The sequence below is a fragment of the Mauremys mutica genome, chromosome 14, assembly GCF_020497125.1.
Source record: "Mauremys mutica isolate MM-2020 ecotype Southern chromosome 14, ASM2049712v1, whole genome shotgun sequence".
In the NCBI taxonomy this organism is placed as follows: domain Eukaryota; kingdom Metazoa; phylum Chordata; order Testudines; family Geoemydidae; genus Mauremys; species Mauremys mutica.
Window position 1 is genome coordinate 32,316,202 of NC_059085.1, and position 27,063 is coordinate 32,343,264.

Below are 27,063 nucleotides of genomic sequence, written 5' to 3' on the forward strand. Positions count from 1 at the left end.
TTGCCCAGGTTAATATCAGCCAGTGAGCAATACTACCATCTCTAGTGGAGAAAGCTGCAAAGTGTAATGATTAGATTTTTTGTGGATGTCGAAACACTGATTCTAAGGAAATTCTCCATACTAGTTTTCCTCAAGGCATCCTTACTTCTATCACATAATACTGTATTATGAGATTCACCACAAGTATTAAAACCTATGTCATTATATCTTCACCCAGAACTTTACTGACATTGAATACTGAGTTCAGCCATAAAAGAAATGCACCAACGTTGACTAGCTAAATGAAGCAAAATGGTTGTTTCTCATTACTCACTGAGCCTCATCCAGCATAGCACATCCATAGATTTCTGAGCTAAAGAAAGGTATGATAGTGGAAGGACAGCAGGCTGACTGCTTCAGGAGAAAGGCTGATCTGCTGAATAAGGCCAAAAATAAAATATAACAAACCCTCCCATGAAAGAACACATCTCACGCAAAAGAGCTATCTGCTTTCCTGCATTAGTCTGTTTCACTACTGGTGTAGTTGCACAATATGCAGAAAAGGCATAGCAGGGCTAGCGCTATTGTAAGCCTTCTCCAAGGTCCTTTTTTGTGAATATATGGTTTTCTTGTAACTTCCAAAATCAATACTTGGCATTGAGTGTGGAAAGTCCCCTGTCATCAACAGAGGGGAATTAATGTGCTTTCTGGGTATATGTGTGTACAATACATTTGCGCTGTCACCAGAAGAAGTGGGAGAAGCACTGAGACCAGGAGGCAGTAATCCCCCAGAATAGGTAGAAGCCAGGAGACAGTAATCTTGTGGAATAGGGAGAGGTTTATTAGGAAACCCTCAGAGTTGCTGTGGGCTGCCAGCCAGAGAGGCTGCTTGCTTTGGAATCTGATGTGTAAGGCATCTAAGCTCTATAGTAATTAGAACTGGTTGGAAATTTTCTACAAAAACAAATTTGTGTCAGAAAGTGGAAAGATATTTCACAAACATTTCCATGATTTTGTTTGGGTCCCGTCCCCCCCACATACTTTGACCTGCACTGGTGTAAATATATTAGAATCTGGAAGCATTAATGTCATTGCTGTTTGGTGAGGTGACTGATTTAAAAAGAGGAGTTTTTGTATAAAAGATTGTAATGCCTTTAACTGATTAAACTGAATGTATTATCCAAATGTGCCTTCTCTTTTACCTTGGGTGACATGTTTTGTCATGTGGTGTCTGATGTGGCTTGCCATAATGCAGAAGAATTTCACTTATCATTTCCTCTCTAAAAGCTAAAGGGGAAAAAAAAACATTTTTAAAGAAACTGCTTTAACTGACTTGTTTCTGATTTGCTTCTACCCGTGTGTATCAGGAGAAGCTCCACCAAGTCAATTGAATTACATTGACATCAGAATCAAGTCCCCGCCATCCCCAGCTTTAAAAAAAATATAATTATACATAAGTATTCTTAATAATAAGCTTTGTCATTAGGCCTCATGTGAGCCACAGCATCCATTACTGTTGTGAAACTGATGCCTACAGGGTGGCTATGAAAAAAAATAATTCATAGCTTGCACCTAGCATTAGAGTTCCTGCTGATGGCTTTTTTTTACATTCCCAGTGTAATTATATGGCATTTACAATGAAACAGGCTGAATTTCACAGAATACCATAGAAACCTACTTTTTTTTTTATTTGAGGAAATATTTTTAAAAGCTTCTAAGACAGAAATAAGTGTGTTTGGTGAGTTGTCATGGGGAGGGAACATATTGTATTTTGTTGTTACTTTAAGTATCAGAGGGGTAGCCGTGTTAGTCTGGTTCTGTAGAAGCAGCAAAGAATCCTGTGGCACCTTATAGACTAACAGACGTTTTGCAGCATGAGCTTTCGTGGGTGAATACCCACTTCTTCGGATGGGTATTCACCCACGAAAGCTCATGCTGCAAAACGTCTGTTAGTCTATAAGGTGCCACAGGATTCTTTGCTACTTTAAGTTTTGTCTTTGTTATGAGACAGTATGTTCCTTGAAAATCTAATAGAGACAGTGTACTGTCTCTCAGGCACTAACTATGAAGGGAAATTCAAAAAGCATTGTCAATATAATTGTCTGTGATAATATCAAGGAATTAATGATCTTGTACATAAAAATAAAGAGTTAACATATATGTAGAATATTCAATATGGGGTTCGGATGGATATTGAAGAGCTCATTCTGTCCTAGTCTATTACTAGTCTAGTCCTTGACCACTACTTCCCAGGCTCTGTTCAGGACCCACTTTTACTCTTATTGTGGGATGGGGTAGAGATAAGTTGACTTGTTTGGGTTCCAAAGTTCTCTTAACCAGTAGCCAACAGTAGGACAGTTTTTTGTCCTTGACTATTAAAAAAAGTGACTACTGAGTGTCTCCTCCTTTTGTGACATCCTCATGTGATAACCTCCTCCACTGGCTGTCATGTTTTGAATAGAAACAGATCTCTGATTCTTTTCAGTTGTGATGTAAATAAATGTTAGCAATCTTCTGCAATGATGAAGACAAAGGAAGTATTTTGCTCCTTCACCCGGACATGAAGTCTTAAATAGTGGTACTCTTTTTAGGTGGTAGATTGTCTGGTGAATCTGAGCTGCATTCTCTCAGAAGCAGAGTTCAATATTTCTTGCTGTAAACTTACTATTTAACTTGTGGTGAACGCAATTAATTAGCTTCAGACAGCCTTTGGCTGCCTTTCTGGTAGAATATCAGTGTTTGGGAATAGGTGTGGGGAACTGAAACATTGTATATTTTCTGAGTTTCAAACAGTGTCAAGATGTAGTTGCAGAGCTATATACAAGATGGATCAATACCTTTCACAGTTGGTAAAATTAGCTGGTCAATAATATAATGTCCTTAGTTGGTGGAAACTGTTAATATATTCCTTTGAAAGGGCAAGGGTCCAGTTTCATTCAAGTGAGAAGTAATTAGGTCCATGCTCAGGAAGTTGTGTCTTGATCCTGACCATCTCACCAACTACCAGTATGTCTTCTAACCTTCTTTATTTAAAAACTAAACAACAACAACAAAACTCATTGAGCAGATGTTATGAAAGCACATGTTATGAAAGCACTTGACTTCCTTTACACCTTTCATTCTGGCTTTAGGCCTGGGTATGGATATTGTGCTGGTCACATTGGTAGATTACCTCTTTCTAGCAATAGAAAGGAATCTGTATGGATTTTTTTTAGATCAAAGAGGCAGATACGACATGTTATAAATGGTTAACAGAATTATCACTATTGTTTGTCTTAAATCTGTGTGATATATAGACAGGTGATGATTTGCAAGCTTATTCCTAAATTTCAATAACTAAATAGCATACAGTCTTTGCCAACAAAGCGAATGGCGCACGGTGGTGATTCTCAGACAAGTCTTCAGCCTGGATTTATTATCACAATGCTGAAGACACTGTATGTTTCAGTGTTTATACAGAGAGACATCAATGGAAAATGTGGGGCTGAAAGTAATCTTAAACACTGCACAACAGCTTCAGCCATATCAGGTGAGATTTTCAAACCTGGAGATATTGCCATGTATCATTAATTTTAATGGAAAGATGTGTGGATATATTTCTTGCACTGCTTTGAGAAGCTCAAGCATTAGTCTTAAAACATAAATCAAGTCACCCCTTATTTATTATACTAAATATTTTCTTACCATTGAAAATATTTGTATTTAAACAAGAGTTTGCTCCATTACAATTAAACATATTTCCTATCCTGTCATGTAGTGACCTTGTTACGCTGATATATTATGTCACATTAATTTTTAAGATAACAGAATAAAGCAAAGGATTTTCACCTTACTGCAAAATCACACTGAAATAGAAGCTTGGAGTGTGAGGCAGAAACTCACTTACTAAAGTACAGCAAGAGGGATACCAAAAATGACTAGTGACATGAATTGATTCTTGTGTTTCCTTCCCCCCGCCCCCTGCCAAGTTTGCTCCAGAGAGAGAATCTTTTGTGAGTCAAGAAGAATATAAAGTAAGAACATGAAGTTGATTAAAATCTAAAGGGAACAGTCTTGTTGGCCAAGTGACCTTTTCCTACCAGGAACATGCCTTTTTGTTCTTTGAATATAAAAGGTGAACTTTGTTTCCTGTCACTGACTCTGGACTTTAGCTACTGGAGTAATGGAATTTCACATTGTTTTGTTGTATCACAAGATAATATGTGACTGAGATCTAAAGAACTTCATAATGTATGCTGAGAATGGAGACTTTATTGTGATTAGAAGCTTGGGAGGATTCACCAGGAGGCTGGGGACTTGACATAGTTTTATTTTCCTGTGTTGCAGTCTGAAGAGGAGAAAGGGTTGGGGAAATATATAGGCATAAAGACACTTGCTTGAGATACTGAGCAGAACTTCCTTGTGATAAGAATGAAATTGACATTCTCAGTAACTTCTCCTGGTGCACCCTTAACTTCCCACTTCTTTCTGTGCAGTGTTCCTTCCATCCTTGATTTGCCTGGTACTATCTTCAAAATGCGGTTTTCTGACTGCTCAATTATACCCATTATAAGGGAAAAGTGCCCCAGTCATTTGTAATTCCCAGTCATCTGCTCACATCCTTCCTAGCACCTACATCTCACTTTCCTTCCCAGTCCATTTTTCCTACCCATCCCCAGTTTCCATGCTTCTCAGAGTTGTGCCCTAATTGGTCCAGGTTTGAACTCTGTCCTAATTGCTCCAGGTTTGAACTGTACCTGCCATTTGAATTGCCCTTTGAACAAAACATGCTCTTAGGATATAAATATTACTCTACTCTACAAAAACACATACCAATGTCAAAAGTATGTCTTCATTCTCCCACAGCCCTACAACTGGTCACTTGGTAGCATAATGAATAGTAGCACATGGTTTTACCTTGTGACTATAAACTTAGTATCCTGTGAAAGGGAATATGATATGGTATAATGGTACTAGAAATTAACGATTTACAATGTGCCTATGAAAATAGAAAAAAATACATTAAACAATGATTGAAATAGGCTGTGAATAGATGGAAATTGTGATAACTTCTACCACTGAGTGGCTAATCTGCTGGTCCATCCTGTCCCTAGTCTCACTGATGACATGTAAATGGGTAAAGAAGGCTTTGCCTTATCTATCAATTCACAATTAAGATGACACAGTAATTATTGTATCTGCAGCTATAACATCAAAAGAAAGTAAAATGTGCATTATTTATTATTTATTACACCATTCTCACTAATGTTATCCAAATATTGTAAGCTGAGTAGAATTTCATGACTCAAGCAATCAGACTGCTTTATGTATAGGACATTACATTTTTAGTTTTCACTATTATATGTAGGACATTTCTATCTTTCCTCTGCCTTCATACTCCTCTTCTCTGATTTTCCATCTCCATCTGATAATAGCAATAACACCCTTTGCTGAGACTATTTCCTCATCTGTTCTTCATGCCATCAATTCCTCCCAATCTGTCATTAGTGCTAGGGAAATGCCCTGTATTTCAATCATTACTGATTAACTGATATAACAAGACTAATAATAAATAGAGGTTTAATGTAGCTGGGAGCCAAGGTAAAGGCTTATATCAGAGACAGTATTATAACTTAGGCACGGAAGGGGTACATTAGTCACATAGCATGACTGCAGAACATTTCACTAATCCGAGGCTGGACATGCTGATATTTGCATGCTCATATCTCATAGACCATAAGTGAAGTCCACTTGAATTATGGGGCTCTGGTGAATCTTAAAAGAAATGCCTGGTTTATTATAAGACATGAGCTCTTTACTATGCCTGTCTGGAATTGGCCTTGCAAAAGGTACTGCTATGTGTTTCAGAAATATGTGCACAACAATATAAAATTATGTCATAAATTACAACATTAAAAACTTCTAAAAAATTCCATTTTCTAAGCTGTATCTTTGTAAAGACTCCGATCAGCAAGAGTCAAGAACACATGATAAGCTTTAAAGGTGATTAAGTGATGATCCCTTTAAAATACACAAGCTTTCTCTCACCTGACATAAGAACTACTGTGCTCATTAAAAATTGCCACTCAAGATTAACATATATCCTCTTTATGTGTGTGTGTGTGTGTGTGTGTGTAGCTGTCTCGCTTATTTATTTATTTATTTTTTATTTATTTGGATTCTGCAAACTCCATATTTCAAGTGGATCTCAGTTATGGGTTTGTGACATATGAGCTTATGGGAATGAGGATGCTGAAACTTAAATAAGTGGAATGTTCTGCTTGCATTCTATGGGCTCAGTGTTGAGCCAGCCTACACCTCCACACTGGGGAGTAAAGAGGAAAAGATATCTCCTTCCTTTCCCTGTGTCGGCCACCTACGTTATGGGTTACAACATGGAGCCGTTTCTCCTGGGCTGCTACTCCTCCTCTTGCATATCTGGGTGAGGGTGGTGCCAGTAGTGGGATGGGTAAGGCTCCTCCCTACCACACAGCAGATCCATCAACACAGCTGTAGAGGGGGAAGTAAGTTGAGCTAGGAAAGGGGCAGGTTTGGCTTACATCTGCCTTGGAGCAAAGTTCACAATGGTTGGTCTATGCTGATCCTGCCACAGTGCAGCAACATGCTGCCCCTCAGGGTGGATTGCAATGTGCCAGTCCAGCCCTAGGTTTAAAAATACACACCTTTCTTATATGCACACTATATATAGGAGCAGAGAAAGAGATTTATCAGGAGTTAATTATTCTGTGGTATATTTGTTCTCGTAATATTTTATGTGTTGCATGATGTGTCCCAAATTCAGTCTCTGTGACTCTGAATCATAATTTACACCTTTAATCAGTTTTACAGCGTGTAACTTTCAGCAGTTGAGAAACGCAGATATAACCAGTTGCTCACATGTAATTTACACCCTATTCTTTGCGCTACTGACATACTGGCATCAGCCAGGAACAGGGCCTCATTGTGCTCTGTGCTGTTCAGACACAGAGCGACAGGATAGTCCCTGACCAGAGAATTTACAGTCTGTTAGGATGAAACATGAGTGTAATAAATGATGCGGAGGAGGAGGAGAAAAATAGTAATCAAATCCTTGTGTAGGACCACTTTGCACAGCACCTATAAGGTGCCACAGGACTCTTTGCTGCTTTTGCACAGCAAAATCGTTTAAATTCAGATATTATTTATTTTAGAACACATACACAAGATTAATTCCTGAAGTCCCTACTATCCAACTACCTGGCTGTGACCACCTTAAAGAGTACCTCTGTATTTGGTTTCCAGCCACACTTTTTATTTGCTTTTATCAGAATGCTTTGTATTCTCTATCCATACGAAGGCAGCAGAACACAATGGGTGCTGTTTCTCTTTCCTCTTCGACTGGGAGACTACTGAGCTCTCTCTGTAAAGATATATATTTTTTCTCATTGGCTCCTCCTCTTGCAGGTTTCCTCTTTTACTTCAACCTCACTTCTACCAGTGACAAATTCCATCACGGCTTGAGCTTCACCTGCTATTTTCTGTCTTCCATAGATGAAAGGATTTGCTTTTTCTAACATGGTGCAGCTATGTTAAAAAAGCACAGGAAAACCTCCCACTTGCTCTAGCATGGGTGCAACAATACCTTTAGGGTATGTGTCTACATTGAATTGGAGGTTTCACTGCAGCACAGGTTGGCATACCCAGGCTAGTGTTAATCTAACTAGCTCAGCTAAAAATAGCAGTAAAGATTATGACAGCCTGAGCTTCAGTATAGGCTATACAAGCCTGCCTGGAATTCTATCTGAGCTGCAGTCCCACCTACGGCTTTAGTGGAAACATACTCTTATTGCTGACCCAGTGCTCCTACTCAGTACTGGATTTACCATGGCGCCAGGCCCAAGCTCAGAAGGAGGTTCATAACATTTCCTTCCTCCCCTCTTGCAGAGTTGCACAAGTGGAGCCTCCGAGCAGCAGGATCCAGCATGAGAGCTCAGAATCCAAGGGACCCTGGGAGCAACTTGGCCAGCTCCCTGCCTAGAGAGCCTGCCCTGGAGCAGGGAAGGAAAGGGAGGGGGAGGGAGGGGGGAAGCTGAGACCCCATGTGCTGCAGCTTGCTGTGAATGGAGAGCTGGCTGCTAGACGGGGGTGGCAGTGTGAATGGGGAACAAGTGTGCCCAAGGAGTATCACCCTCAGAAGGCTTCTCCAGACTGGATTAGGGATGCTGGTGTGACCTTGCCTGGCAGCCCCCAAAGAAGGAACTGGGCATAATGAATGGACAGTGCACCTCTCTATCTGAAGCCTAGCAAGGGAAGTATGTGGACCTCACTAGGAGAAGTTAAAATGAAAAATAAGGGAGGGGAGACTCTACTAGAGGACCCGGGCAGCTTTAGGTACAGTACCAGGCACACAGGAGGATTTCCACTTCTGAGCCTTGGAAGCAGAAATTGACTTTTCCTTTCCAGATTTATCCAATATTCAGAAAGGGAATCTAGCACCTGCCTTCCAGATTTGAACACTCTCAAAATTCAGGAGGGCTCAAGCTCAATTTTGGCAGCTGTTATTTTATTTCTCCCAAATCAAATATACTGATCCACTGTAATTTGCTGTAGAAAAAGTAGGATAAAATTGAGCAACAAATGCTGGGGTCTTCCCAGTTCTAGCTAGGACTGGAATTGCTATTTTCAACAGCCATTACCATTTTTTTTGTTTAGTTTTGTTTGTTTAAAAGGAAGACAGTAATAGTGCATTGGAAAATTCCCCATAGAAATGAAGAGTGGAACAAAAGAATAATAAAGGCACCTCAACTTTTCTTCATTTATGTAGGACAGTCTTATAATATGGATCCACATATCCTCCAATCACACAAGCTGAACATTGTTCCACTTGACTGCAGTTCTGTAACCATGCGGGAACCAGTCCTGCCTGTGTTCTGTGCACATCCACAATTCTTATTGAATTCAGAAGTGTCTTGCTTTTGTGACCGTACTACCTGATATTTTCAGCCCTTGTAAGTGAAGCAGGTTTACATTTAGTAATTGGGTGGGAAGTGGATAAGGAAAAGTTATTTACTTATTCCCATAATACAAGAACTAGGGGTCACCAAATGAAATTAATAGGCAGCAGGTTTAAAACAAATAAAAGGAAGTTCTTCTTCACGCAGCGCACAGTCAACTTGTGGAACTCCTTACCTGAGGAGGTTGTGAAGGCTAGGACTATAACAATGTTTAAAAGGGGACTGGATAAATTCATGGTGGCTAAGTCCATAAATGGCTATTAGCCAGGATGGGTAAGAATGGTGTCCCTAGCCTCTGTTCGTCAGAGGATGGAGATGGATGGCAGGAGAGAGATCACTTGATCATTGCCTGTTAGGTTCACTCCCTCAGGGGCACCTGGCATTGGCCACTGTCAGTAGACAGATACTGGGCTAGATGGACCTTTGGTCTGACCCGGTACGGCCTTTCTTATGTTCTTATGTTCTTAAGCTTCTCAGAATAAGTTGGGTGCAGTAGGAGGTGTTGCTTATTCACTAGGTAATGTGAGACCTTCCTGTTACAATAGTAAACTAGTGCAGCATAGAATGCACTTTGCTCCTAGAGTCTAGAATGGGATCCTTTGCTTCTATACACAGCCTATTAAAGACAATGAAAAGACTCCCACTCACTTCAATAGGCTTTGGACAGAACTGGTTATCATAGAATCTCAGGGTTGGAAGGGACCTCAGGAGGTCATCTAGTCCAACCCCCTGCTCAAAGCAGGACCAATCCCCAACTAAATCATCCCAGCCAGGGCTTTGTCAAGCCTGACCTTAAAAACCTCTAAGAAAGGAGATTCCACCACCTCCCTAGGTAACCCATTCCAGTGCTTCACCACCCTACTAGTGAAAAAGTTTTTCCTAATGTCCAACCTAAACCTCCCCCTCTGCAACTTGAGACCATTACTCCTTGTTCTGTCATCTTCTACCACTGAGAACAGTCTAGATCCATCCTCTCTGGAACCCCCTTTCAGGTAGTTGAAAGCAGCTATCAAATCCCCCCTCATTCTTCTCTTCTGCAGGTTAAACAATCTCAGTTCCCTCAGCCTCTCCTCGTAAGTCATGTGCTCCAGCCCCCTAATCATTTTTGTGGCCCTCTCCAATTTATCCACATCCTTCTTGTAGTGTGGGGCCCAAAACTGGACACAGTACTCCAAATGAGGCCTCACCAGTGCTGAATAGAGGGGAATGATCACATCCCTCGATCTGCTGGAAATGCCCCTACTTATACAACCCAAAATGCCATTAGCCTTCTTGGCAACAAGGGCACACTGTTGACTCATATTCAGCTTTTCGTCCACCGTAACCCCTAGGTCCCTTTCTGCAGAACTGCTGCTCAGCCATTCGGTCCCTAGTCTATAGCAGTGCATGGGATTCTTCCGTCCTAAATGCAGGACTCTGCACTTGTCCTTGTTGAACCTCATCATATTTCTTTTGGCCCAATCCTCTAATTTGTCTAGGTCCCTCTGTATCCTATCCCTACCCTCCAGCGTATCAACCCACTCCTCCCAGTTTAGTGTCATCTGCAAACTTGCTAAGGGTGCAGTCCACACCATCCTCCAGATCATTAATGAAGATATTGAACAAAACCGGCCCCAGCACCGACCCTTGGGGCACTCCACTTGATACCGGCTGCCAACTAGACATGGAACCATTGATCACTACCCGTTGAGCCCGACCATCTAGCCAGTTTTCTATCCACCTTACCGTCCATTCATCCAGCCCAGACTTCTTTAACTTGCTGGCAAGAATACTGTGGGTTATACACAGGGTAACTCCTAGTCCCATAGAGGAGGGGGGGCATGTGAGTTCGTTGCAGAGCTGCTGTTCAGGTATGGGAACCTCCTGGCACCCCAGCCTCCAAAATCATTCAGGCTGCACTTTCTGCATGATTATGTGCTAGCTGAGGGGTGTGTGGGATTTGGTGGCCTCTGCTGCAGGTGATGGGCATCTCAGGTACTTAAAGCCATGGCCTAGAGGAGGGAAGTGCCTAACTGCAGAGTCTGAAGCTGCCCAAGGCCAGCACAGAGGCTGCCATTGCATGGTTCGAGCATGCTCAGCCTTGGAATTGCCAGCTCTCCCTTGACTAGTAGCTGCAGCTGGCCTCTGGCAATTGGCCCCATGTATAGCCAGAGAAGCTGCAGGTGGCTCTGTGACTACTGGGGGCCATTAAGCTAGAGCAGATAAAGAAACTGGAGTTAACCTCAAGGAACAGAGATCACCAGTAGAAAAGGAATGTCAAGGGGAGCAGGGAAAGAGGAAGCAGGTCAGGCTGGCAGCAGGAGAATGGCCCCAGCTGGTTGGGGAGCACATCCAAAGTAAAAAGGAAACGAGCATGGGGAGAGGTGGTGGTGACCAGGTAGCAGACTAACATGTAAATGGGAGCAGAGGGAGAAAGTCTGGTGTCTTCAGATTCCCAAGGGCTAAGTCCTCACTTTTGGGAAATGGTGTTTGCAAGTGGCTTGCTCAAATGGCAGGATGGGGGCTGAGGGAGGGATTTGTCAGAATTGATCAGGTATCTGCTGGTGTTAGAACTTTGAACTGAGAGTAGGACCACATACAGTGACTGGGGGTGGTACTGGAGACATGGCTATAGAAGGTATGAATGAGGAAGGAGATAAATCTGTGGGGAGTTGCCCTGATCACTATGAAAGTTCTGCTTACTGTGGACAGTGGTAAACCCACATGGGTGTACAGCTCAATGAGAAAAACTGGGGGCTGAGGGAGCTGTGTATGGCAATGCATAGAGTCATATAGAGGTGTGTGATCAAAATGAAAAATGTCTCTGAGATTCAGTAACAGGTATACTATGGCACTGCCCCACTAAGCCCACACTCGGAGCCCACAATGACTACATGGGGGCTCACAAATATGTTTGGCGCCGGGGCCCACAAAAGGTTAATCTGGCCCTGCCTACCTTTGCTAGTTCTGATGGGGTCTGACATGTGACAGAGAATTTAAACAGTCCAAAGCCCGAGGGATCTCAAGATCTTAGCGCCTGGTAATAGTGAGCAGGATGGCATGTGTTAGCCACTGAAAATTCAGCACCACTGCTGGACTGTGTAGGGGAACGCTTAGTTTTTAATCCTGAGCAAATCTTTACAACCAAATTATAAACGTCTGGAAAAGGGTTTAGTGTGGTAATGCTGATGACCCTTATTGCTACTAGGTACAGTCACAGAGAAATGATTTGGATTCACTCCCTTGTTCAATCATTCTTTAAATACAGCTTCCCTAGCCTAGCAGAAAGGATTCCAAGGGCTAGCTAAGGCCTGCCTTTTAAATACAGCTGGTTGGAAAAAACTCAGTGGAACTTTTTACTGTCAGAAGACACATTTCCATTGCTAGTGGGACCCTTTGCAAAATCATGTTGATTTTGCCAAAAATTCATTTTGGGGACAGAAGGGTAAAGAATAGTTCCTAAAAATGTCAACACATTATATTTTGACATTTTCAGAATGCATTTTGTTATTCTTTTCTTAAATGACTTTGCATTTTGATTTTTGATTTTATTGTATTATATATTATAAATTTAAAAAGTCAACATTTAAATTAAACATTTTAATGAATCCTGGATGGATGGATGGCAATTCTTTTGTGGAGAGTGTTCAAATTGTGGAGGTTTTGTTCCATATTGGAATAAAAACAAATTTTGAAAATTCAGAATCCTTCTTGAATGAATTTTCCTTCTCTTCACAGCTCTACTTTTTAAACTAATATTAAACTTATTAGTTGGGTTACCAAATTTTGATAATGAAATTGTTTAGTGATACTTGCGAATGTAAAATATTCATTTTTAGCTAGGAAGTGATATGAAATAAATAGCTCATGATTCAAGCTTATTTGAAAAAAGATTATTTTCTGACACAGTAAAGTAGAAATCACTGTCACTCATTTCTGTGTAAAATTAAGTAACATCATTTTTGCATTATAATACAGTTATCAAAACAATCATATTAATATTCTTAATGGTGTTTGGCAAAGTACCACAACTAGTATAAATTCTGGTGGATCATTAGTCAAGGCACTAGATGAGCAAATAGAAGAGATCTTGAAATGAAAATGGTGATGTGACCACAAAAATGTTTTCCAGACATAGAACATAGGAATCTTGAGGACAAAGCTATGGCATGTAACTAACAAAATCAATTACCCATACTTGCTGCATCCTTTAGAAATGAAGAAATATGGGGCAATTTTGTCCCTTTCTGTCACCTAGTGGAAAAAATCCATAAATCCAAAAAGACTCTTTATAGTTTACCATGAATATAAATACAATTATGAATCATCACACTGTGCATTCTATGCTAAACTATCTTTATTATATATTATAGGTGGACTTTTTAGGATGCAGGGACACAAGTTAAAAAGGAAGAATAATGTTTGGTGCATTCAGCAAACACATAGAATTATAGAACTGGATGGGACCTCGAGAGGTCATCTAGTCCAGTCCCCTGAACTCAAGGCAGAATTAAGTATTATCTAGACCATTCCTCACAGGTGTTTGTCCAACCTGTTCTTAAAAATCCCCAAAGATGGAGATTCCACAACCTCCGTAGGCAATTTATTCCAGTGCTTAACCACTCTGACAATTAGGAAGTTTTTCCTAAAAATATATGGAGATATACCTATCTCATAGAACTGGAAAGGACCCCGAAAGGTCATAGAGTCCAGCCCCCTGCCTTCACTAGCAGGACCAAGTACTGATTTTGCCCCAGATCTCTAAGTGGCCCCCTCAAGGACTGAACTCACAACCCTGGGTTTAGCAAAATGTCCAACCTAAACCGCCTTTGTGGAAATTTAAGCCCATTGCTTCTTGTCCTATCCTCAGCGGTTAAAAAGAACAATGTTTCTCCCTCCTCCTTGTAACAACCTTTTATGTACTTGAAAACTACATTTTAATGTCATGAATTCTTTTGTTAATACTTTTAATTTCTTAATTTTATTTTATCTTTTATTGTAAAACTACAATTGACATTATTAAGAATAATTATAATGTTTTAGGGAATTACTTTGGTATACTATATAATTATCTTTCATTTAGGGCTGAATAAATTTCAGTAAAATTTAAAAAGGAAAGAGAAGCATCAGAGGTTTAAACAGGAGCTCAGAACTGCTTAACCTTTTCACCAGACCCTTTCTTTTCTGATCAACATGATAGAAATTATATAACCCATAATTTTTGCTCTACCTGAATTTACTAAGCTAGGTTTCCTGTTTATTTGGTCATAACTACAGGCTAGAGGTTTACCCTTTATAGACCACAAAACAAGTGCTGGAGGTCCTTGAGGCGTTGTTTGGTCACACGATCCTGGCTCTCCTTGTTTCTGTCTACTAAATTGCACTAAAAGATGCACTAAAATGCATTACCTACTTTCCAAAGACTGTATTGCTTTCCATGTGAGCAATTGATGTATTTACCTCAGGAATTCATCTGAGGGGAAGTGGCCCACATGGATGCTAATAGGAGTGGAAAACAATCCACTCCCTGTGTGAAGAAGATGAGAGAAGAAACACATGACAGATATGTAGTCACATTGTTAGAAAGGTTCTCACATAGTATAGTTAGGAGTGTGGTATAAAAGCCCATAGAATGGAATAGAGATCTCAATAGTAAGATGTGCTCCATACTTTGAGAACTAGAATGCAAACAGGCAGACGGGGGCACTGAAGAGAAGGGAATAAGTGGGCAAGGAAACTGTGTTTCCAGTTATCTGGTAAGGAAAAATCACAAGACAACTATAAAAATGAATGCTTAGCTGAAGGGAAAAAAAAGCAAGAAGCATACTTTGTAGGAGGTGGTACCATACCTAATGGGGAGAATGATTGAATCAGCTGCCTAAGACCATCATCTCTGGTTTCAAAAGCTTATGGAGCCCTATTAGTCTGTAAAGCTCTACATTTTGCAAAAAAACTGACTTTGCCAAAAGACTTTGAAGACTGACAACACTGATCAAAATGTACACTATAAAAATGGGCATGAAGGCGACAGATTGTTTGAGAGAAAGGGATAGCATATAAGGTGTTATGGGACCCAGAAATGATAGGGACTAAAATAAGTACAAATGCGAGCAGGACTGTTAGCTAAAGGACTGAATGTGCTTGACCGATTTGTTAATTGCCACAAAAGAAATGGAGGAAAGTACAAGCTGACAATATTTCATTATTGCATTAGCAAATTGAGTGAGAGACTGAAGTGAAGTGGGTTGCTACACTGGACAATTGCCAAATGGGCATTTGCACCTTGAATTTTATAATTTCTGAAGGATTTTTCCCCCCAAGAACAGTAGTGCAGAGTACTTGGCTATTTTGATGTGAGTACACTTATTATTCTGGGCAATATGTGATCCAGTACCTTGAAAATTGTGGGTGGTTGATTGCAGGCCATAGCTTGGAAATGGAACAAGGTGGCGATATATCTATAATTGAACACCATGATAGTCAGTGTCCCTGGAGCACTTTTGTGGGTGGAATTTCCATCTTAAATAACGAAGCTACTAAGAGGAGCATACTGTGAGTTTTAACAAAGGTAGTTGTGGGCAAAGAGTTGCAGTACCTTCAGGTTTAGAGATAAAGGGGTAGATTTTCCCAAGTGCTCAACATGCACAGTTGAGAACAATGGAACTCCCGGGTGCTGAGAATATTTTAAAATCTGCCCACTTCTTAAATAAATAAATACAAGAAACATATTTTATAATAATTTTAGATGTTGTAAAAAGTTTTACTGAAATGTTTTGTGTCAGTTTTCTTCTGGGTTATTTATTTTGTTATTCATGAAATTATTTTTAAATTAAAAATCTAAAACATCCCAGACACCTAATCATCAATAAAATTTATTTATTATTACTGCTATTCATGATACAATTTCAAAGCTAATTATAATTGATAATAAGTTGTTTTGTATGAGTCAATATTTTATTGCATTTTTAATATGCATGTTACACAATCACCATATTAACATTGTAATTGCTCTAAACTGTGGGCTTGATTCCTGACTGTGCTACTCCAACTTTATCCTACTGAAACTCCATTGATTAACATGGAGTTACTCCAACCTAAAACAGGAACAACACAATGGTGACTCAAGCCCTGTGAATTTACCTCCTAGATTTGTTGTGTCTGAGACTGGCTCCTTAATCTCTTTATCCTAGAGAGTAGACTTGTCCTAGTGCTTTTATTATGTGTTTGTTTCAAGTCATATAATGGTGCCTACATTATTTCCTGGAAATAACTCATGGTAATGTGTAGAAATGAGAACCCATTACTTCCTAACAATGATTATAATATTGCATATAGCCTCTGAAAATATAAGAAATGCATCAAAGTGCTTATGTTGCTGTGTGATGGTCGCATTCTCATCCAAGTCTGTTCCAAATGAAGTTTACAGCACACATTGCGTAAAGAGAAACTTACCACTTCTGGGGTTTGGATTTATTGATAACTCAAATAATAATGATATCAGAATGCAAATCACAGCCTAAGGTGTCTCCTAAATCCCAGCTGTTCCTTGGATTCCCTGAAATATCTCCCTGTCTCTTACTTACATCTGACCCATAGGGACATCTATTTCACATACTGGGAGAGTTAACAAGTGGCAGCTGCACAAGGATTGAGCAGAAATTACTAAGAAGCAGTAAACAGATTCTAACTCCAGTCAACTGAAAGGCTCAACAGAATACAAAACCTACAACCTCAATGGCAGGAGGCTTTTTCTGGTCAAGTGGAAAGAAAGGGGTCATAGCTCCTTGATATGTTCCCTTCCTCCATTGGGTTGGGGGAACAGGAGATGGGGGTATCACCTGAGCTGAGGGCAGGTTGAAGAGGTTCAGGTTTGCCATTTCCCCCCTGCATGCCCTGTCCTGCTTGATGGAGATTTCTCTCCTGTCCAGACCAGCAGCTTCCACTTTCTCACCCATGGAATCAGTGTAGGACTGGTGTTTTTTGGTCTCACGTGAGCATTGTTCTAGTTGCAGCTTTCAGGACTGGGAAGGAATTTCTCCCTCGGTACTGAGGTTGGGTGGGAATGGGATTGGAGTTCATCTTCCCCACAGAAGCTCCAGGACCTGTTTGGGTAAGTCAGGAGGCACAGTTCATGCTGTCACAACTTAGCAGGTAATCAATGTCCAGTGCAGATAGTCATTCCAAAGGTGGCCTGGTTTCCTGGTAAACAGGAGTCAGAAGTGGACCTAGGAGAAGGCATCCCCTAAAGAAGCTGTGAATGGGGTTGGGGCTCCTAATGTCTGGCACAGCAGAGTCAGCCCTTAGCCCTCATGAAAGGAGATAGAGGTGGGATTCCAGCAGTGGGCTGGGACCAGGTTTGGAGGGGTGGGGAACTGACAACAGCCCTCCCCAAATTGGTGGGAATGAGTGAGGAAGGAAAGTGATCTACATTGTATGAGTTATTGCCAGATAATTCTCAAATTTGTCTGTAATGTAGTATCAGGATGGAAGGGTGGCTGGGAGAATGTTTGTTCCATACATTATTTCAAGTATGTGCAGTGGGAGTTGCAACTAAAGCAGGATCTTTTTAAAAAAGATCTTCAGAAGCTTGACACTGAGATAGCAGGTTGCAATACAGTTATCCAAGGAGGTATATTGGTAATTTATTTTGAATTATCTATTTGTTTACTCATATTGATGTGTCACATATATCTTGGTTATGAGTCACAATGAATATGAAGCTCACTGTGGTCAAAATGAAATATACAGAAGAATAGTTTCTAGGGACTTTGCTGTTTGCAATCAAGCGTTCTGCAAAGAAACAAACACCTCTAATTACTGCTCAGCAGATTTGAAGGGCACTAACAAAATGGATTTCTTAATTCACAGAGGATCAGAGGTAATTACACAGTAACTATTTACTAGGTTGCTGAATAACTGCAAAGTAATGGAATATACAGCTTAATTACAGGAAAAGTAGCAAAGAGGTTGCATATAAATACTGAGCTACACTCTGCCCTCAGATATTCAAACTCACATCTCTTCAACAGGAGTGTGTGTGTATATCTGTACAGAATACGCTGGTTTAATTTTTAAATGTTGTGGATCTGATCGTGAGCTGGTATAAATCAGTGACGATCCATTGAAATTAATGCAGCTGATTTACACCAGCTGGGAATACTGTTATATTTTCAAAAAAATTAAATTGGACAATACAATATCAAGAGTAAGGACTAAATCAAACTTCCATTGAAGTTAGTAGAAAGACTCCCATTGACTTAAATGAGAGCTGAATCAGGCCTTAAAGGAAAAATAAAAAGTATGTGAAAGATATAATCCATTAATGTTACACCAGGAAAGGGGGCTATACAGGATGGGCAGAATATCACCAATAAAATTAATCTGCTTGGTCATGTAATTAATCTGCTTGGTCAGATACTGTACTTGGGGTGGCTAGCCCATCCTGCTGCTTGCACTGCCACAGTCGCACTTTATTTTTTTTTTGCGCACTCACAGTGCTAGCACAGGTATGCCTCATTAAATGGAATTAACACTTTCCAGCTCCGATGTAGACACACCCTTAACCACGTTGCTAGCAGAGCTGGCAGCTGGATCCTGTGAAGAAAAATGTTAGTTACAAAGTAAGTAACCCTTAAAACATAACCCATCCACCGTGTTGGCACTACGTTCACTAAAAGCCAAGGCTACTCCCCAGCCCAACTCCACCTCACTTATCAGTCAGGCAATAATGCTGTCCCTGACATACCACTATCAGGGTTGACATGGGTTTGGCAAGAATCTGGGACATGTGGTGGTGCTGAGGAACAGAAGGGAAAATATTTTATCTAGTGAGCATCACTGGGAAATATTTGAAAAAAGTCCACAGTTTAAAAAAAATTGGCACCATGTCAATGTGTTGTTATAAATATAAAATTTAAAATAAGTTTGCTTTTGAGTTTTTTATCTCCTTCACCTGGAAAATGACTAAAGGACCCATTGGGAGCAGACAATGCTTTCAATCACTCTTCTTTTTCCTCACAAAGAATGATTTAAGGAACAGACTCAACAAATGTGCTCAGCATTCTTCTTTTCCACATACTCTCTCTAATCTGTATTCCGATAATACATCTCTTTAGGTGTGCTGAACGTAAATACCATTGGAACATTAATTTGGAACCAATGTTCTTTTTCCTGAACAGCATGTTCTAGCAGCCTTTTCCCTATATGCTGGTAGATTTACACTGATTCATGGTAATTCCTCAATGCCAGTATCTCCCCATACTTTTCAAATAGGGAATCTTTTCTTGTTGTATTAATCCTTCAAAAATTACCACTCCTTAATATGACTTTTTTCCAATTCAAAATCCATTGTGGTCCATTATTTTTAAAAGGAAAGTTGTAGACTGATAGGTATTAACCTTAATTAGTTCAAAGTTCGTCTCAGGTGGATCATTATGCAGTATTCAAGACAAATGGACACATACTCTCTGATGTAGTATTTCCACAGCTGGAACGTACCAGCTAAATAAAAATTCAGCTTCATAATTGCATCCATTTTTATCAAGATTGGCTCTGTCAGTTTTATATGGCAAAGCGTTGTTATCGGGTGCAGTGTTATACAGATAAAGGAATACACAGAGTGGGGAGTGTAAAGTCAAACAGAATAAATTTATCATATGTGTAGATTATCTTATGAGACCCATCAGATACAATCATAATACGGTGTAGGAAAATTATCTGTGAAATACAACTTGTTGAGCTTGAAAAAATAGATATGTGAAGCAAACTCTGGTTTTGGTGTTTGTTTTGTTTTGAGGGGGTTGTTTGTTTATTCATTAATCAATAATTTAGATTTTGTGTATTATTGATTTCTCTATTAGAAATGGAACTTCTCTTGGTTCTCCTATTTCTAATTTAAAATCTTATTATACTTGAAATTTCACTGAGCCAGAGAAGTATGAAATAGCCATTTCCAAGTTACAGGATGAAAAAAAGCTTGTAATTTTCCAGGATTCTACTTTGTTTTTAGATATTGCTTGATTTTAGTTAAAAACAATGCAGCTTACTACTATTTAAGAAGAACACCAATGTAATTTCTGATAATCTATTTAAACTAAGAAAAATAGACTTAGATAAAGGAAATATTAAAGTATACATCTCTAGGCACTACATTAAGACTTTCAATGAAGGCCGCTGTTCCAGTAGTGGGGGAATCCTTGGCTACCCCTTTATGGCAGCTTTAGAGCTGCTTTGCACTACTCCATAAATTGCATAGTGAAGGCCAAGAACTTCGCTTATAGTGCTTCAGAGGGAATAATTACTTATGGTACCACCCACTATGCTCAGAACCAAGTGTTGCACTTTTAGCAAATTGCTTTTCATTGTTCATTTTGTCTTGTTGATTGTATGCTCTTCGGGACGGGGCGATCCTCTATTCTGTATTTTGGTTAGGGCCCTTATGTGCTCCAGAGATATAAATACTAATAAACAAGAACAATAATAATAATTGAACTGTAATATTTTAAATTCAAATGTTATATCTAATTTTTTTCAAGGTGTCAGCAAACTTGTTTGGCTATAACAACCAACTCACATTCCTCAAATAAATCTGAAAGATCATGTTTGGAAGTTTGGAAAAGTTTGATTAGGTCATTTGGTATATTCTGATTTTCTCATCTCTTTGTTCTTTGTGTCAAATGCTGAAGCCCTTTTTAGTCCTTCCTTGAGCAAGTTTGCCATTAAAATCAATGGATAGTTTGCCTGAGTAAGGACTGCCAGATTTGACCTTTATTTCCAGGTTCACTTCCAGAGAGTGCTGAAATAAAGTAACATTTCATTAAATTTCTAGTGGAACCTTTTTCAGACACATGTGGTTCAGGTAAACCTTTAAACTTGTGGATCTGAACCCATGTGAGCCTTCTCATATTTTCAGGTTTACTTATCACTAATTGATTCATCTAGCTCCTTGACACTGTTGCATCCTTTCCTGATGTCTACTTTGTTAGACAGTGGGAAGTCGGGCTGCTTTCACCAGTGCCAATTCAGAAGTGTTCAGGGCCTCCAGATCACAGGCAGCAATGATGACTTCAGTAATTACATAGAGGCAACATGTGCATGTGTATGCACTTAATTTGCAAGTGCAGTGCAATTATTGTGATTACATGTCTGTGGCAATTGTGCCTGCAGATGACCAAGTGGGTGTGCCTTACCTGGACTGAAAATGAGGTCTTTAAGGTGTAGCTCTTAAAATAGACTTGCTAAAAATGGCAGTGTGGGAGTCTTGTTCACATCATTGATATCCATATCAATTATACTTAATTTACAAAGTCATGATTTTATTTCTTTTATTTTAAGTGACAGCCCTGCAAACTCCCTTAGGTTGTGAGAATCAAGCCGGGCCTTTTCTTGTTGTTCATAATCATCATCATCAGTAATAAAACCTTTAGAAGCCAAATTAGGCCTATTGTGAAAACTGTTCTATCCCATTACATTAGTGATGTTCTATGACACCTGTGCAACCTCATTGCCTTTAATAGTTTTGCACCAGAGTAACTGATTGGAACAATCCATTAGCTGCATCAGAGGAATAGCCCCCATCATACTCTGTACAGCTTTTCTAATATGTAACAGGGAATGAGGATTCTAAGAATATTGGGCTATAGCTAACAGACAGGTTTGAACTTGAGAGTCTGATTAATTGCATACAAGTGCTTTGCCATAGAGAAAGAGGTGTATGCTGGAGGTGCCAAAACAGGAATATGAAAGAAACGTTAACTATTTTATATTCATAATGTATTCATCCTAATGTAGATCTATGTGTCTACTTAGTATTTCTTAGTTTGTTTTCACTATTTTAATAGTTATTTGTTCTGGAAAGCACTGTACATAAGTGAAAAGACAATGCAGTGTTTGAGGTGATAACAAGGAGGAATGGCTTAGAGTGATAATGACAAAAATTGGTGATCAATGTAAGCAATATGTAAACCTCTGTCTCTTTCTCTTAAATGACAGTTTATTTCATTGTAGCCTGAAAAACCCAAATCACAAGCAGTGGCTATCCCCTTATTTGGAGATTTCCAAACCAGTTGGGTCTCTGTCGTGTTTAGTAAATTAATTTTTTTAATGAATTCTCATCAAGTTTCTAATTATACTATATTTAAATATAATGTTTGTCTTTCACTTGAAAGACAAACATTTTGGGGACAGTCAGAAGGGACATGAATAATTTCTTTAGAAGCTTTTCTAATTAATTACATTTCTCTGAAATATCTTTAAAATTTGAACTGTCATTGTTTCTTTAATTTAGATAAAAGCAAATCTTTAGTGTTTAAATGTGACACTAGTGCTAAGAATTCTGAAAAGCCAATACATTCATTGTTTATGTATTATCAAGTTAAGATAAAGAAAATGTGCTTAAAATGTTTTGGCTTTGTGAATTGCATATTAACCTTTTTGAATGTGTACATATTATCAATGCAATGTTGTTATTAACATGATGACTTATGAAACTTTGATTCATTGCATTTATCATGCACCTTTTGATGGAACAAGTTTATCCTGTCCAGAGACAATCTCCCCTAGAACTTTTCCTAGGCCATCTAACTCCGAGCAGCTTCAAGCATTAAGCATTTACCATATATTATATCTGGTAAACTCACGTGCCTTATATAGCTGGAAATGGAATGTTCCAAGCTTTCCAATGGATACCAAGCATTTGCTTCTAACCCTGCAAGATGTGCTGAGATCATACTTTTGAATCTTGAAGTAAACACTTTTATGTTATTTCAGATAATTTTTAGAAATGTTGTGAATATATTTAGGGTAATTTCTCTTCCCTTTGAGCAATGTATATTGAGAATCGTCGTAATTAAGGCAGCTGGGTTACAGGTGGAGGGACATAAAAGATAATCCCAGTATTTATTTTTTAAACTCCATAAAACTTGTGTACAGTAACGCCCCCCCCTTCATAAAATATGTGGCATTTCTAGAATGGTTTGTACTGTGGTGTAGTATAAAGGTTTTATCGACATTTGTTTGGAAACGCCTGCCTGGAGTTTATGTTTAGAGACACTTATTCAGAGGACAAGAATCTCCTTCCTGGGCTTCAAAGACTGAACTCTAGCCCAAGCTATAACATCTACACATCTAGTTTTAGCACAGTAGCCCAACTCCCATGAGCCCAAATCTGTAGACCCAAGCTCTGTGGCTCACTGCCAGGGGCTGAGGCTCGCTTTGGAGATGTAGGGCTGGTCTACACTAAGGGGAAAATTGATATAAGATACGCAACTTCAGCTACGTGAATAACGTAGCTGAAGTCGAAGTATCTTATATCGATAACTTACCCGTCCTCACGGCGCGGGATCGATCTCCGGGGCTCTCCATATCGACGCCGCCACCGCCGTTCGCGGTGGTGGAGTTCCGGAATCGATATAAGCGCGTTCGGGGATCGATATATCGCGTCTAGATGAGACGCGATATATCGATCCCTGAAAAATCGATCGCTACCCGCCGATACGGCGGGTAGTGTAGACGTAGCCGTACTCTCTGTGGCTCAGTTTACCTGCCCTATAATGGGTATAATAATACTTGTACTTCACAGAGATGTTGTGATAATTAAATAGCATTTTGACATCCTTAGACATTCTTGAATGACTGGTGCTAAAAAGAGGAAAATATTACTATTGTGGTATCTGATATAGTTATTAATTAAGGTTCCATCATTATCATGAAAACCTGCCTGTTCTTTAACCTGCAATTTCCTGAAAGGAACTGATTCTTCAGTACTTACTCAGGCAAAACTTCTGTTCTGGATAATGAGTTTTGCCTGAAACAGGCTCTTAATTGAACTCATGTAGTAGGTAGATCTTCAGAGTGTTGATACTTAATTGGGAAAAATGATGTAAAATAAGGTAATATAATAATAGGATGAAGTTTAATAAGGACAAATGCAAAGTACTCCACTTAAGAAGGAACAATCAGTTGTACACTTACAAAATGGGAAATGACTGCCTAGGAAGCAGTACTGTGGCAGGGAATCTAAGTGTCATAGTGGATCACAAGCTGAATATGAGTCAACAGTGTAACACTTTTGCAAAAAATGCAAACATCATTCTGGGATGTATTAGCAAGAGTGTTATAAGCAAGACATGAGAAGTAATTCTTCTGCACTACTCTGTACTGATATCGCCTCAATTGGAGTATTGTATCTAGTCCTGGGTGACACATTTTAGGAAAGAAGTAGAGAAATTGGAGAAAGCCATGAGGAAAGCAACAAAAATTATTAAAGGTCAAGAAAATATGACCTCAGAGGAAAAATTGAAAAAATTGGGTTTCTTTAGTCTGGAGGAGAGAAGATTGAGGGGGGACATGATAATGATTTTCAAGTACGTAAAAGGTTTTTACAAGGAGGAGGGAGAATAATTATTGTTTGGCTATGCTGAAAGAAGAACAGGAGATATTTGACATGGGCAGGGCTGGCTCCAGGGTTTTTGCCGCCCCAGGAGGCGGGGAGGGGAAGCGGTGATCGTCAGCAGTTCCACCACAGCGCTTTCTTCTTCAGTGGCAAACCCCCCATAGGAGGGTTAAGATGAGCTATAAGAATGGGAGGTTGGCTCCCTGTCATACCAATCACAGGAGTCCCGATCCGCTCCTCATTCATTCCTTTAAGGAACACCTCTTTTTAAGTCCTTTTCCAAGCAATTTATCCAGTCACCTTTCCTATGGAGTACCTACACTGGACATCTGCCCTACACTTAAATAATGAGTTGCAACATATAGCCTACTGCCCATCATGCCATGCATGAACAGAGCCCTTGCTGAACCCACTGTGGGGAAGGCAAAAAAAAAAAACCCAACTGCACCCAAACCAATCTGGTGGTAAAGGAAAAATTCCTTCCCAGTCCCCCAAAGAAAGGGGCGCTAGTGTAATGCCCCATCAAGTAAAAACCTTGTATTTTACCATCTAAAAGGGAGGGAGGGTGGGTCCTGCTTCAGGCTGGTCCATGTAAACAGGGAGGCTTCAGGTGCAGCGCTACCCCTTTTAAACCCTACATTCCCAGAAGATGAGTCAGCAACCAGGCTGACTCTTTTTGTGGCAGTTTTCATCTCCCCCTCCTCCACCAGCCGTAAAGTACTGTTCCCTTCATTCATTCAGCCAGCCAGCCACAGCCCCCTCCCCCTCAGCCTCCCGTTTAAAGGTGCAGGGCAGTCATTCTTGTTAATCTCTGTGGATAGAACAAGAAGCAATGGGCTTAAACGAGGATCGGCAACCGTTGGCATATGGCCCGCCAGGGTAAGCACCCTGGTGGGCCAGGCCGGTTTGTTTCCCTGCCGCGTCCGCAGGTTTGGCCGACCGCGGCTCCCACTGGGTAGTTAAGCACTGGATTAAATTACCTAGGGAGGTTGTGGAATCGCCATGATTGGAGGATTTTAAGAGCAGGTTAAACAAACACTTGTCAGGGATAGTGTAGATAATACTTAGTCCTGTCTTGAGTGCAGGGGACGGGACTAGAAAACCTATCAAGGTCCCTTCCAGTTCTACACTTCCATGATTCTATGATTCATAGCTGGATTATGAAGCTAGCATTAGGCTACTGAAATACTATTATGGTTTATAACATATTTTTCTAACCATTATAATAACTATTTTGACAATCACTCTGGTAAATAAATCATATATTTGCTATTTAGGGAAAATAGTCATAAGATCAGATATTCTAAGTTATTAATTGTCTCAAAAATACACACACACACACACACTCTAATTCAGTGAGGACAATAAAATCTGTCTGTAAATTTCGGTCAAAGTAAAACTCCAATTGTTGTTTTAGCTCAGCTTTCCAAAGAGCTTAACAAGGTTATTTTGCAATGTACACTGATGAACCTTATGCAAAATAGTTTAATATTAAAAATGATGGGGCTTTATTTCACAAAACTAAGAAGTTCATAGGCCACTTTTCTGGTCAACAATAAATGAATCAGAGTGCTTTGATAATCTCAAGTAATATCCAGTATCGTCAACGTCAAGCCTGCAACCCATCTCTCTCCCAATTCGGTCTCAAAATTAATCGTATTTGCAATGAAGCAATAATAGATGTGCACTCAGAACAACTAATTGAGTAAAATGCCCTGTGCTCTGCCAAAGATAAACAAAGAAATAATCTATGTTGTTTACAGCCTTCTCTTTCCATGGCATAATGGAGTTTATCAATAAAACAATACAAACTTCATCAGAGAAAAATCTAGTAATTTAGGCTGAGAAGGTCTAACAACAAGTGCTGTTTGCAGTAGGGATTTATTTGCTTTTTCCTCCCTTCAGTAAATACTGACTATTCATCTTTATCTTTTGCTCCAATTATATAATCCATTGCGAAGAAAGGACCCCAATTAAGCAAAGATTGAGAATGGGCACAGTACACTTTCTATATGGAAGCGTTTATATCTTGGGCCCTTTATGGCATCAGTCCCAAATTAAATATTCTTACCTTTTATGTTATGTTTTCTTCTCTTAGGGAACCACAGTCAAGTATCCCGAGTGCCTGTGGCTATCAAAGTTCTTGATGTAAATGACAACGCTCCTGAGTTTGCATCAGAGCATGACGCCTTTTTATGTGAGAATGGGAAGCCTGGACAAGTAAATATCTCCATGTTGTTGATGCTGTGTAATTTTTGTAAATTCTCCCAGTAATCTGTCAGCAAATGTGAGTTGTATCGTATCTCCAAATTACCTAGATTTTGTCTGGAATGTAATGTTGAGCTAACACACCCTTTATCTCAAAATATTTGCCTTTGCAGATGTATGAGCTATTATTAGTCACCGTTTAGGAGAAACCTAATTGCTTTATTTATAATCAAAATGATGAGGTTTGAAATAAAGATAAGTAGCTTGGGGCCTGATCCTGTAAGGTGCTGAGTTTCTTAAACTTCCATTGACTTCAGTAGGAGTTCAGGGAGATCAACAGCACCTAACAAGATCATGTCCTTGATTGGAGAACATTATGAACCTGCCTGAATCTCTGTTCAAATGCCAAACTATGGTGGGCCTAACTCAAACAGTATGTTAGGTGAAAAGAGGTCATTTAAGAAGACCTTCCCTCTTCCTGATTCTCAGCTATGATAAATATCCATCTCATGTAGTTTGGCAGTCTTTTCTGGG

General features: G+C 39.6%; 1 protein-coding gene across 2 annotated transcripts in view; it reads left to right on the forward strand.

The window, feature by feature from the left end:
* Window positions 1-27,063, forward strand: part of CDH8 (cadherin 8) — a 211,005-nt gene that overhangs the window by 140,436 nt on the left and 43,506 nt on the right. For both annotated transcript variants that reach the window (XM_044987732.1, XM_044987733.1), the window contains exon 9: window positions 26,420-26,541. In XM_044987732.1, coding sequence (XP_044843667.1) covers window positions 26,420-26,541 — 122 coding nt within the window. The remainder of the gene's footprint in view (window positions 1-26,419; window positions 26,542-27,063) is intronic.